This window comes from Rhinatrema bivittatum, chromosome 16, assembly GCF_901001135.1.
Source record: "Rhinatrema bivittatum chromosome 16, aRhiBiv1.1, whole genome shotgun sequence".
NCBI classification, from domain to species: Eukaryota; Metazoa; Chordata; class Amphibia; order Gymnophiona; family Rhinatrematidae; genus Rhinatrema; species Rhinatrema bivittatum.
The window spans coordinates 53,551,438-53,566,362 of record NC_042630.1 but is presented as its reverse complement, the minus strand read 5'-3'; the positions used below and the strand labels follow the sequence as shown (position 1 = coordinate 53,566,362).

Genomic DNA, 14,925 nt, shown 5'->3' with positions numbered 1-14,925 from the left:
CGGCCCTCCAACAGGTATTTAAAATTGTTTTATTTTTTTATATAACACACAGGTTTTTTGTTTTTTACACTTTTTACACTTTTTACACTTACTGTAGCAGGCCCGAGCCTTGCTACTTTTTCGTTTGTTTTTTTTTTTGCTTCGGGAGGAGGGGACCGGACGGGGCTGCAGGAGACCGGACTGGACCAGGGCGGGTAAGCAATGTTTTTACACTACACTACACTACACTAACTCCTACTAGGGGGAGGCGGTAAACTAGCAGGTTAAGGCCGCGGCAGAACAGCGGGTTACGGAGGAGATAATATCAGCGCCCGTTACAGTATCGCAGGGGAATAGCTAATTCCTTCATTATACAGCTTTTTCATTCATTTACATGCTGGGTGCGGAAAGGGTTTAGGAAAGGGTTTAGGAAGCGCTAAGGACGCGTGAAACTGGAGACTGTATCGCTGGATGGCCTTACTCGTCTGTATTGTGCGCTCCCAGCACGTTACAGACGGGGAATCTTTAACTCAACGTTACTGTATCGACCTGATTATTGGCTGTGGTACAGCACCCTTCTAGATATCACACTGGCAGGATTTGCTGTCCCCAAAATCTTGGTGCTCTAGGCGACCATCTAGTTTGCCTAATGAGAGAACCGGCCCTGGGTGTTTGGATATTCAATATTAAAATGTCTAGGACAAGAGAGTCCCCTGTTTGGACAATAATATTTAGAATCAAGCTCATAAGTAGCTTGTTTATACTAATGGACCTTTTCACAAAAGCATGGTGAGCATAATGTGGCTATACATGAATGTGTAAAGCTGAAAAAGGCTGAAAACTTGTGTATTAATGCCTGCATCACCCTTACAACAACATTTCTTTGGCTGCTTTGATAAACACCTAACTCACGCAGAGTGTCATTCCAAATTCTCTAAATAGAGCTTCTATTAGAGCCCTGTAAAGGGAGCAAAATCTGGATTACACAGACCCTGCAAACTTTAGGTCCATTTTCTCCCTATCATTCTTGGCTAAGTTATTTGAAACTACTGTCTTGAATCAGTTGTTTGATTTCATTGAAGAGCATGAAATCTTGGATCCTCATCAGTTTGGTTTTCAAAAATTCCTAAGTTCTGAGTTTTTAAACATAGAAACATAGAAATGACGGCAGAAGAAGACCAAACGGCCCATCCAGTCTGCCCAGCAAGCTTTCATACTTTTTTTTCTCTCACATACTTATCTGTTTCTCTTGGCTCTTAGTAACCTTTTTTCTTCTATTTCCCTTCCACCCCCACCATTAATGTAGAGAACAGTGTTGGAACTGCATCTAAGTGAAATAGATTAATTAGTTAGGAGTATTAACCACTGCAATAAGCAAGCTACACCCATGCTTATCTGTTTATCCAGTCCTTGTTGGTTGTTGCCTGAATATAGATCCACTTTTCTTCATTCCCCCCTGCCGTTGAAGCAAAGAGCCATGCTGGCTATGCATTGAAAGTGAAGTATCAGTCTTGTTCCCCTGCCGTTGAAGTAGAGAGCTATGCTGGCTTTGCATTGAAAGTGAAGTATCAGTCTTGCTCCCCTGCCATTGAAGCAGAGGGCTATGCTGGATATGTGTGGTGTCAGACTTTCTCCCCTGCGTTGAAGCAGAGAGCTATGCTGGCTTTGCATTGAAAGTGAAGTATCAGTCTTGCTCCCCTGCCATTGAAGCAGAGAGCTATGCTGAATATGCATTGAAAGTGAAGTATCAGGCTTATTTAGTTTGGGGTAGTAACCGCTGTCACAAGCAAGCTGCTCCCCACTTTTTTGTGAATGCAAATCCTTATTTCCACATTTCCTGATTGCCGCTGAAGCTTAGAACAATGTTGGAGTCACATTAACTGTGTGTATGTTTATTGAATAAGGGTATTATCACCAGGTAGTGGCCGTCGTTCCCGTGATCCAGCCACTCTTCATTCACATCCTCTAGACTTTATGGATCCATAGTGATTATCCCACACCCCTTTGAAGTCCTTTACAGTTTTGGTCTTCACTACTTCCTCCGGAAGGTCATTCCAGGCATCCACCACCCTCTCTGTGAAGAAATACTTCCTGACATTGGTTCTGAGTCTTCCTCCCTGGAGTTTTAAACTGTGACCCCTGGTTCTACTGATTTTTTTCCAACGGAAAAGGTTTGTTGTTATCTTTGGATCATTAAAACCTTTCAAGTATCTTAAAGTCTGTATCATATCACCTCTGCTCCTCCTTTCCTCCAGGGTTTACATATTTAGATTCTTCAATCTCTCCTCATAAGTCATTTGATGAAGACCATCCACCTTTTTGGTCGCCCTTCTCTGGACCGCCTCCATCCTGTCTCTGTCTCTTCGGAAATACGGTCTCCAGAACTGAGTGCAGTACTCCAGGTGAGGCCTCACCAAGGACCTGTACAAGGGGATCATCACTTCCCTTTTCTTACTTGATATTCCTCTCTCTATGCAGCCCAGCATTCTTCTGGCTTTAGCTATCACCTTGTCACATTGTTTTGCCAACTTCAGATCGTTAGACACTATCATCCAAAGGTCTCTGTCCTGCTCCATGTACATCAGCCCTTCACTCCCCATCGAATACAGTTCTTCTTGATTTCCACACCCCATATGCATGACTCTGTACTTCTTGGCATTGAATCTCAGCTGCCATATCTTCGACCACTCTTCCAGCTTCTTTAAATCCCATCTCATTCTTCCGGTGTGTCCACTCTGTTGCAGATCTTAGTGTCATCCGCAGACAGACAAACCTTACCTTCTATCCTGCCTGCTATGTCACTCACATAGATATTGAACAGGACCTGTCCCAACACCAATCCTTGCGGCACTCTGCTTAACACCGCTCTCTCTTCAGAGTAAGTTCCATTTATCATCACACATTGTCTTCTGTCCGTCAACAAGTTTGCAATGCAGGCCACTACCTCGGCACTCGCTCCTAAGCTTTTCATTTTATTCACCAGTCTCCTGTGCGAGACCATATCTAAAATATGTACACCCTGGAGGAAAGGAGGAGCAGAGGTGATATGATACAGACTTTCAGATACTTGAAAGGTTTTAATGATCCAAAGACAACGACAAACCTTTTCCATAGGAAAAAAATCAGCAGAACCAGGGGTCACGATTTGAAGCTCCAGGGAGGAAGATTCAGAACCAATGTCAGGAAGTATTTCTTCACGGAGAGGGTGGTGGATGCCTGGAATGCCCTTCCGAAGGAAGTGGTGAAGACCAGAACTGTGAAGGACTTCAAAGGGGCGTGGGATAAACACTGTGGATCCATAAAATCAAGAGGCCGTCAATAAAGAGTGGGTGGCTAGCCAGAATGACGGCTACTGCCTGGAGACAATACCCTTATTCAATAAACATACACATGGTTACTGTGACTCCAACATCACTCTAAGCTACAACAGCAAGAGGAAATGTGGAAAAAAGGATTCGCACTCACAAAGCGGGGAGTAGCTGGCTTGTTACGGCGGTTACTACCCCAAACCAAATAAGCCTGATACTTCACTTTCAATGCATATCCAGCATAGCTCTCTGCTTCAACGGCAGGGGAGAAGAAAAACTGATACTTCACGCATATCCAGCATGGCTCCCTGCTTCAACAGCAGGGGAGAAGAAAAACTGATACTTCACGCATATCCAGCATGGCTCTCTGCTTCAACGGCAGGGGAGAAGAAAAACTGATACTTCACGCATATCCAGCATAGCTCTCTGCTTCAACGGCCGGGGAGAAGAAAAACTGATACTTCACGCATATCCAGCATAGCTCTCTGCTTCAACGGCAGGGGAGAAGAAAAAAGGATTCGCACTCACAAAGCGGGGAGTAGCTGGCTTGTTACGGCGGTTACTACCCCAAACCAAATAAGCCTGATACTTCACTTTCAATGCATATCCTGCTTCAACGGCAGGGGAGAAGAAAAACTGATACTTCACGCATATCCAGCATAGCTCTCTGCTTCAACGGCAGGGGAGAAGAAAAACTGATACTTCACGCATATCCAGCATGGCTCTCTGCTTCAACGGCAGGGGAGAAGAAAAAAGGATTCGCACTCACAAAGCGGGGAGTAGCTGGCTTGTTACAGCGGTTACTACCCCAAACCAAATAAGCCTGATACTTCACTTTCAATGCATATCCTGCTTCAACGGCAGGGGAGAAGAAAAACTGATACTTCACGCATATCCAGCATGGCTCTCTGCTTCAACGGCAGGGGAGATGAAAAGCTGATACTACAAGCATATCCAGCATAGCTCCCTGCTTCAACGGCAGGGGAGAAGAAAAACAACCAATAAGGGCTGAATGGCACGGTCTGGGTAAAGCAGATGGGCATGGGTGTAGCTTGCTTATTGCGGCGGTTACTTCCCCTACTTTCCCTACTACCCATAACTAATCAAGCTTGATATTTCACTTGGTTGCAGCTCCATCACTGCTCTCTACATTAATGGTGGGGGTGGAAGGGAAATAGAACCAAAGAGCTAAGAGAAACAGATAAGTATGAGAAAAAAATGTGAAGCTTGCTGGGCAGACTGGATGGGCCGTTTGGTCTTCTTCTGCCGTCATTTCTATGTTTCTATGTTTCTAAAAGCCTTGCTGAAATCCAAGTAGATGACGTCGAGCGCTCTTCTTTGATCCAACTCCCTAGTCACCCAGTCGAAAAAGTCAATTAGATTTGTCTGACAGGATCTTCCTCTGGTGAATCCATGCTGCCTCTGGTCCAACAATTCTCACGACTGTAGATAGTTCACTATTCTCTCTTCATTGTTGGAACATTTCTAGAAAAGGCCTTGAAACTTGGAAAGTTTCATTCTCGTATCTTTAGACATTTCCTAAGTGTTTGACACTGTCGATCACAAAATACTACTATTTAGGATTAAGGAATGTGGCCTGTCAGGTACAATTTTGGCTTGGTTTTGTTGTTTGAGGACCAAGCTAGTCAGGAACCCCCATGGGAACAGTCTATGACTACGGGCAAGACAGATCTATGCTACCAGCCACCTCCCCTGTAGGTTGACCCCTTGGGTTCTGGAGGCCAGCAGTACTTAGACAGGGGCTGAAGGTTGAGGTCAAGCTCAACTGGAGACTGGAACTTAGACAAGGCTGGAAACAGAGGCAGGCATTGAACACTGAAGCAGGCTGGGGCAATGGAACAGCTGGAATACTGGAAAAAGCTGGGACAAAGAACAGGACAGGACAGCCAAGACAAAGACTAGACCAAACAGGTAACACAAAAGGCCTAGTGAGGCCACTGAGCAAGGCAAAAGCAGAAGGCCTAGGGAGGCCACTAAGCAAAACTGAAGGCTTAAGAAAGCCACTGAGAAAAACTGGAGCAGAAGACTTTGGAAATCCACAAAGCTTTCAGAGACATGGGGCATAGCAGAGAGCCAAATAGACTAGATGACAAGGCCCTGAGGATAACAAGAGGCAGGGTTAAATAGGCTATGCCCTGCTAAGTCATGGGATCATGGTGGCTGTGACTGAAGAGAGGAAAAGAGTAGCTCACTGAGGGCCTCTGATGGTTGGAAGGCTGCATAATAGGCAGAATCACAACAGGTTTTGATCATTTATTTCTGAATGCACACAACAAATTAGAATCAGAAAACATAATTCACAATGGTGCTGTTTGTAGATTGTGTGTTTCGATTGATTCTCTTATATCTGTTCACCATCAGTGACCTGTGATCAGGTCTGGCTTCTTTAAGCTGAGAGCTCTGTATGGTCTGAAACATATGTTGAATAATGCTGATTTTAAAATGGTTGTCCAGGTATCAATACTACCTCTGATTGACTATTCTAATATTGTTTAACTAGGTCTTCCTATCCTGGCATTGAAACTTATCAGGTATTAATGAATACCACTACTTGAGTTATAGCAGGTAAAAAGTGTAGATACCACATCAGATCAGTCTGAATGGCCAGGAGCGAGGCAGTTGTTCTTTCATTCCTGGCTAGCAAAAATAAGGTATCCAGGAAAATGGGAAGGTTTGGGGAGAAGGGGGACCAGTATAATTTGTCATTATATGTGGGTGGGTAGGAGGTAAGGGAGGGGGATGCAGACGAGTGTACAATTCATTGGAAACCAGCACAGGGATCCTGGGTAAAATACTGGTGATTTTTAAAAGATTGCAATTGGTTTGGAGGTGACATTAGTACAGCCTAACAGAGCTTTTGTATACGATTTTGGGGAGAGAGTGGGGATTGGTTTGCTTGCCCTATTGTTTTTTTTTTTTTTTGCTTGGTTATGACAATTCTACTTTGCCAGATGTCTTTTAAAAATATCTGATTAAGTAGCATGTTATCCACCCACACAAAGCCACATAACTGAAAAACTTACTTGGCTATATTCAAATGTACTATAACTCTAAGTTTTTTTTGTAGCCGGATAACTTTAAATAAATATATACAGTGAGATGTTTATCTCTCTGAATATACAGGACAAGTTATCCTGCTGAATTTAGCTGGATAACTTGTCCATTAAACTGCCTACTGAATATTGGCCTCCAGATATCTTTCTACATTACATCTAATATCTTATTACATTTTTTTTATCTCATATCACACCCTAGATTCCTCGTTCTGTGTGCAGTGAGAGCTGCCCTCCTGGATATAGGAAAGCCCCTCGGGAAGGAAAACCCCTCTGCTGCTATGACTGTGTCCCATGTCCTGAAGGAGAAATCACCAACATGATGGGTGAGTAAAATGAAGAATGGCATGTTGGATAATCAGCATGAATGGTATGAAACAGATGAAGAGGAAGATCTTAATCACCTGTAAAAGTTGGTGGTATTTTTTTTATAGTATTACCTGTGAAAGACAGGATATTTTATACCAGGAATCACAATGCATGGATTAAAATTGGTTGCACAGTAGAGTGGATTTGATTTAATGGGGAATGTTTATATTGCCTCTTTCACCTGTGTCAATCGTGGAAAACTCTTTTCTTTCATTGAAAGGAAAAGTTTGATCAATGTGGTCCATGTCATGATCACCTTATGGATGAATCATTGTAATGCACTATATAATGGAATTCTATCTAAGGGTTTACATCAGCTCCAGCTCATACAGAATGCCACAGCCTGAATGCTAGAGGATTGCACGAGAAAATCATACCCACTCTATGTAACCTCCATTGTCTACCAGTATTCTGTTGAGTCAAAATTAAAATCCTAACCTTCAAGGCCCAAGTGGAAAAGATCCATATTTCATGAAGAACTGGTTACCCGTTTATGCTCTTGCTAGGTCTTTAAAGTCCTTTTAAGGAGCCTACTTATGCAAACCAATGACAAAAGAAAACAAACGATCTGAAATCCATCTATGGGCCTTTTAGGGTGCTGTCATTATCTTCTGGAACTGTTTCCCAGAACAGCTTTTTTAAATGCAAGACTAGAAGCATGTGAAAGTATGGTTCTTCAGTCAGGCCTTTAAGGGTGATGATAAAAAATGGAAGCCCTACACACCTTCCTAGATGAGCTGCACACTAACAGAGCTCAGTGTTCTAATCTCTCCCACCACACTTTTTAGCATCTATGAGGCCCATGGCTACAATGAGCCACCTGTTATGTGACCTCTGTTACTTTATTTATGCTATATTTCCTTCCGGTAGTTTCTTGTAGGGATGTGCAATCATTTAGGATGAATTAGGGAATTTCAATGAAATTCCCTAATTCATCCTGGTTCGGGGAACCTGAAAACTGAACCAGACTTTCCTGAAATTTTGGGAAAATTCAGTTTTCAGTGTGCACTAACCTGAAATTCGGGTCCCCCAAATTTCAAAGGCCCAAACCACGGGAAATACAAAATTTCCCACGGTGGGCCAAAAATGAAGCCCGAACAAAATGTTCAGGCTTTGCACATCTCTAGTTTCTTGTTTACTTATGGTGTTTTACTCCATTTATTTAGGTGATATATTGATTTGCTTTGTTTACTAATGTGGTTGTTTAAGTTTACAGTTTATTAACCTTTATGAATTGCCAGGTGTGGAATGGCTCTTGGTAATTAACAATAAAAATATACATATTTTTTTCAGCAAACAAATAAAACATATGATTGACCATATCAATAAGATAACTACTGTACTAGCCTGATAAGAGGTATTAAACAGATTATCAGAGTGTTAACATGTAAGCTTTATTGAAAAGGTTCAGATTTCCTTTAGTTAAGCTTTGAATTTGTTAGGGTCAGTCTCAAGTCTTGAGCTGATCGGAAGAAAGTTCCAGAATTCTAGAGCTGCTATGCAGAAGTTTTTTTTTTCCCTTGTCTTTTGAATCCGAGCCAGGTTATGTGATGGAACTTCAAGCAGGCCTCTGTTTTGTGACTGCAAATTTCTGTTGGTAGTATAAATTTTGAGGAGTGCATTAGCCCCTGGAATAGAGTTAAGCTGAAGAAGATGATGAACCATAACAGAAATCTTGCATTTTATCCACCCCTGAATTAGGAGACGATGTAGCCTGTAGAGCACAGGAGAAATGTGCTCTTTAATGTGCATGCCATAGATAAGATGTTCCATGGCATTTTGAAGCAAATGCTTTCAATGTAATGACAGGAAAACCTAGATAGACCACATTGCAGTAATCAAGTGAAGGTAACATTAAAGTCTGGACCCAAGAAACACGAAAGTAGGCGATCTAAAAAAGCCTTAGGAAGACAAAAAGGATAGATGCCTGGGTCTTTTTCAAATCTTTATTGGAGTAGAGACGTAGTTAAAATATAATGCCCGACTGTGAAAGCTGCGAAACTCGGCCTGAGTCGGGCATTATATTTTAACCACGTCTCTACTCCAATAAAGATTTGAAAAAGACCCAGGCATCTATCCTTTTTGTCTTCCTAACATTAAAGTCTGGACAGCAGAACGGAAATCCTCAGCATTAAGTAGTCGCTTAAGGACACGAAGTAGTCATAATTTGAAGAAACCAGATCTGATGGTGGACTTAATCTGCTGTTGAAAGAAAAATCTGGAGTCTAACCAGACACCAAGGCTTTTAACATGAGGAGAAATATTCAATGAGATATTATGACATGTTAATATAGCTGGGATATCAGTACTGGAAGTATGATGGTTGTATTTTTGCTAATGTTTTATTTATTTATTTATTTATTTATTTATTTAAGGTTTTTATATACCGGCAATCATGAGCACATATCTTGCTGGTTTACATGAAACGGGAGTGCATTAAATACATCAACTAGAACTGTGGTGATCGAAGGAGCAGTTACAAATAACAAGGGTAGCAGAACTTGGGTAAGAAGGAAGAGATAGGAAAGAATAAACGGTTGAACGGTATACAAATAAATTAAATTAAATGTTAATTGTTTAATTATACAAAATTTTGCTTGTTATTAATATGGAGGTCAATATTCAAAGCACTAAAGCAGCTTGTCCAATAAGTTCATGTTATGCGTGCCGGTCATGAAAGACCCGTGGCTTGGCCCCCTCACCTCTTTCAAAGTAATCCAGCATCTTGTCCCTTGTCTCTGGTGGCTGTGGGCCACTGGCTCTGTCCTCGGGCCACCCCTGGTGCCTCTGGCTCTACTACAGCTCCTGATGCTCCGCATTGGGCTCTCCGTATGGCCCGCGAGAGACGCCATCCCGTCCAGTGCCGTGCCCCTCCCTAGGTGTGCGCACATAGCTAGTCTTTAAATAGGGCCCGCGGCGGGAACCTGGCCGCGGCCCCGGATGATGACGTCAGCAGAACTCCGGTATATAAGCCCTGGCTCCACTCTCTCAGATTGCCTTTGCAACAGGTCCCCTTGCTAGTCGAGTACTCTTGTTGCTTCTTCAGTTCCTGGTTCATGATCTTGATTGTCTTCGTTCATGTTTCCTTGTTCCTGTGTTCCTGTTCCTTCATCTCTACTTTGGATTGCTGACCTAGTTTGACCTCTGCATTGCCTGGCTACTCCGTTGCCTCTCTCCAGCCCCGGACCTCTGCATCGCTTGACTACTCCGTTGCCTCTCTCCAGCCCCAGACCTCTGCATTGCCTGACTACTCCGTTGCCTCTCTCCAGCCCCAAATCTCTGCATTGCCTGACTACTCCGTTGCCTCTCTCCAGCCCTGGACCTCTGCATTGCCTGACCACTCTGTTGCCTCTCTCTAGCCCCGGACCTCTGCATTGCCTGACTACTCTGTTGCTTCTCTCCAGCCCTGGACTTCTGCTTCGTCTGACCATCCTTTGACTCTCTCCTTGCCTAGACCTCAGCCTTGCTTGCCACTGCTTCCAGATTGCAGCCAGCCCTGATCCCAGCTTGCTTAAAGATGCCTCTTCAGCCTTTGTCCTAGACGTGGTTCATTCAGGCTTCGGCCTGCTCTTGCTCGGGCGCCCTCTGTTAGACTATGTTCCTATTGGCACCTGGGTCTCTGGGACTCCACCTTGTCCAGTACAGACTGATACTTACACTAGTTGCTGCCTCTGGGATGACCTTGATCCACCCATCAACGACCACTGACAGAAGCCACCTAAGTTCAGCTGGCCCCAGCACCCAAAGGCTCAACCCGCAAGGAACGAGGGCTGGTATTTGTGAAGCACCAGCCAGCATCCATCCATCAGCCCTCTCTGCCTGCCGATGGTGGGGACCTGTAGGATACCTCCTACAGGTATGTCAACCTCATCTCAGTCCAAGGGTCCACCTCTGGCGCAACACTTCAGACTTAGCCAGATAAACTGTGGAATTTGAATTTCCAAGCAAATTGGCTGAAGTCAGTGAAAGAAGCAAAACATCTTAATTTGAACTCTAACACTAGGATTTCAAACCAAGCTTAATGTAACTTTCAGGCATCTAACTGAAGTAGAGGGAATAGTTCCCATAAATGGGAAAAGTGGCCCCACAGAGGAATGAACAGCTCAAGTGCCATGAGAGGAGAAAAACAGAATGAACAGTGGCAAAAACATCTCAAGATACCAAGAGAGAGGCAAAGCAGCACCAAAAGAGGAAGGAACATCTCAAGGCACTGAGAGAGAAAAAAGCAGCAAAACAGTATTACCAGCCAAAGAATGCAAAAACAAACAAACCCCAAGACCAAAAATAAAGATATTCTCCTAAACCTAGACACATTAAAATGATATGTACTTCAACAGAAATCAGCTATATGCAAGATTTGATATTTCTCAAACTATTTAATACTGATATAATGCTAAAATTCCTGTTTTCATTATTATCAGCCTAGATTCACCTTTTCCAAGCTGTTTACTCCTGGGCAAATCACTGACAACAATCATCACAATTATCAATTAATACCAATCCTAGAAATTTGACAAGGTAAACTTTTTAACTTATATTTCTATGGACTTCTCCTAACATTTATCCTTTAGCTTTAACAATCATCATCAGCCTTCAAACTTCCTAACTCTGCTGAACACCACTCCAACCAACTGTGAATCCAAGTCCATGCTGAACTTGCCAATAGGGATCTGATTCAGCAGAACCTTTTGGTTCTGCCTTCGTTATTTATTTATTTATTTATTTATGTATTTATTTATTTAAGGCTTTTATATACCGACTTTCTTGATACAGATCAAATCAACTCGGTTTACATCGAACTAAGCAGAACTATAACCAACAGTTCAACAAGTGACATTCTGAAGGAGCATAAAAGTTACATTATAACAAGGTTGCCTTAATTGGGAGAAGGAAAAAAAGAGGGGGAGAACAAAAGATAAATTAATATACAATAAATTACTATATACAATGGAGTATGGGAGGGAGGCAGGGGCCTCATGATGATTTGTGAGCAAGATAGCGTTTGTTTATTTACATAAGCGGTATGATAATTCTAAATCAGGCTGTTGGGCTAGTGGCTGGGAAGGCTCGGCAGAACAGCCTGCAATGGGAAATTACATTTTTTTTTGGTTCAGGCCCATTTTTTTTGGCTGTCCCGATTTTCGGGACAGCCAAAAAACAAATTTTCCCAAAGGGAAAATCTACTTCAGTTTTCAGGATGGCCAAACCAAGATGAAAGCACATCCCTACTTGCCAATCTGTTGCAAAACTGCTTCATCCTAACCCAGTTATATAATTCATATGGTTCCAAATCACAGAAATTCTCTTCAAAAAAATTGTCAAATGCACCCCATTCAGAAAATACCTATAAAAGCTATGGGTAGCTTCTATCTTTCACAGAACGTTTAAAAGTCAGTCATTTTCCACCATCTCTGAAGTGCATTCTTTTTAACTTTCCTTTCCAACATTATATTAATGCTTCCATGTTATCATTAAGATATCCATCCTCATCATCAAGTACAAAACAAAAAGATAACTTAGCCCATCAGATCAATCCAGTTGGTACAATCATTTAACTAGTGAAAAATTCCTCCTCTATAGCAGAGCAAAAAGCCAATTAAACTAGCAAAAAACTGATAAAGCCTTGATAAGAAGTGGATAACAAAATAAGGACTGAAAGAGCTCTCCTTTCATTTTATTTATTTATTTTGGCTCTCCAAAGTTCAGGGTGCATTATAAAATGAAGAGTTTGTTTATCTGATTGCACATGGACTAATGGTAAGCTGTTTCAGAGTATGTGTAAGTCTAATAACAGTGAGTAGTAGCATGTTAATGTATACAAAAAGATTGAGGGCCTTATTTTCTAAGGCTATTGCACGCTTGCGCTACCAGCGCAAGGTGTGATAGCTAGAAATTGTAGCGCACACCTGCGAAGGTGACATCGGGGCGGAGTCGGCCCTGGAAGAGGAGGAGTCGGGGCATCACCGGGGCCGACTCTGCAAAGACGGCGCAGACAGCAAAAAGGTAAGGAGCCTTTTCGCTGCCTATTTCGTTCTGAATAACTACACCTTTTATGGTGTAGTTATTTGGCGCGTCGCCGGCAGCGATCGCACCGTGGCTGTGTGATTGCTGCCAGCTAGAGCAGGACCGCCCCCCCCCGTTCTGTGAACTTAGAAAAACCACCCCTAAGTTTGTATTTATTCACTTAAATTATCATTAGTACTTTGTATTTGCTCTGATCAATAGTAGACCTCGGAAAAGGTTATATTCCAGAAGTAAATCCACTTCCCACAAACATTTACTTTAATACATTGAACAAAGCAATTGGCCAATTCCTGCCTCCTTTATTCTAAGGGAACTATTCAGAATTATAAGACTGCAGACATTTCAAATTATAGTATTTCCTGTGACCTGAGGCATAGAACATAGTCTTAGCAAAATTTTTAATTTAGATAATTATATTCAATCACAAATATACTGAGCTCCAAAATCCTTCCAATATCAGAAAAACAGAAAAGCTAAATAGAAGACCAACCCAACTAAATTAAAAAGGAAAATTATCAGATTAAAACTGCTCAAAAACATAATCTACAGGCTCTTGTCCACAATGGACTTCAACCAACATCATTAATTTGAGCATTTACTTTTCCTAATAATAACATTTGTCACCTATTTTATTCTTAAATGCAAAACTATTAAAACAAACTTCATTGCAAAAAAAAAGTTTTTTAAAATGTACACTTACTCAAGCACATTAGCCACTATATGCATTTACTCAACTAGACAGCAATTCTTTTAAATGCCTTTCCTGTGGTCTCAAAACATTTCTTTGAATATCCAAATGCTCAAAAAAGGTCCATGCAACCCAACATTGACAATGTTTCGGCAGGGGAGATGGAATGATCTGAAATAGAGCACAAAAACAAAATATGACAAACCCAAACAATAATATGTTAGAAAATAAAGAGAAACAGACAATATAAAGAAAAAAGAAAAAGCTAACCAGTGGTTACTCTCAGCTGAACTCGATTCACCAAACTGCTAGAAAATGGCTGACATGGTGTTTTCAAAACAGCCAATATTTAAATGGCCACAAAACCACACTTGCCACCAATAAAAAAAATCACATGAAAATGGACCAGTTGATTTCTTTATTCAATCCTAGGGATCGACCATTCTTAAAAAGAAAATCCAGTGCTGTTCAGCCTGTAGGTCAGGAGGCGTAAATTATGATCACATCCATGAGCATCTAGCTTAATCTGTTGGAGGACAGTAAAATACAACTCATCAAAAACATGGTTGAAAAATATGATGTTCCACCACTGAGTAACTAGAAAGAGAGGGAGATCTCTTGCTAAAGAATTAGCTTTAAGAAGAACCAAAGACTTTGCTAGAAGAGTGAGGTCATAAATATATTAATCTTTCTTTTGTCTTATTGTTTGTTGACTTTATTTGAAATCTGAACTGAGAGCTGTAAATATTCTTCAGTTAGTTTAAATCAACTATCAGTAAAAAAGTTGGAAACCACTGACTTTCAGTGTGATTTTTGTTGCAAAAGACTTGAAGATTATCAGTGCTATGTAAGGTGAAGGGAAAAGGGGCTTGTTCCTAGTTTAATACAAAAGCTACCGCCCCCCCCCCCCTTTTTGACTTGCCTAGATACCATTCAAGTCTTCATTATTCAGATGAATTAATTCCACTTTTATCTTCTCAGTATTTGGATGCTTTTATCACACCTTCAAACTTGCTAGAACCCTTTAACATCACTAAGCAAGTCAAAAAGGTATAGGGATAGATATCAGAACTGATTCTCCTGTAAAAAATAATGTGGGTTATGGAACTTTTAATTGGGGGAGTGAGTGAATGTGATGGATGAGTGGGGTATGTTTTATTAAAATGTATTTGGGTAATGCTGGCATGTCCATGTTGTGAAGAATGTTTGTGAAAATATGATATCATGTAACTGATATATGTGCAAAACTTTTCTATGTTTATAATGTAGGAATTCAATTAATAAAGTATGAAATATATAATTATATGAGATTTGTTTATGAGGCACTATAAGAGATAGTGGTTTAATACATTGTTTTGTAGAACACAATATATAGTTATGTGATATTCCCTACATTTGTGAAAGATTATTAATACCTCAGACCATACAAGGGTGGGTCCCTTTGGTTGCTGTCTAAATCCAATTCCCCTTTTCCCTTGGCTTT

At 41.4% G+C, this 14,925-nt stretch overlaps 1 protein-coding gene across 1 annotated transcript in view; it reads left to right on the top strand.

Annotated features, from left to right (window-relative positions):
• Positions 1-14,925, top strand: part of LOC115077685 (extracellular calcium-sensing receptor-like) — a 78,980-nt gene that overhangs the window by 44,963 nt on the left and 19,092 nt on the right. Inside the window, exon 6 of the mRNA XM_029579976.1 lies at positions 6,564-6,687. Within this exon, the coding sequence (XP_029435836.1) occupies positions 6,564-6,687 (124 nt within the window). The remainder of the gene's footprint in view (positions 1-6,563; positions 6,688-14,925) is intronic.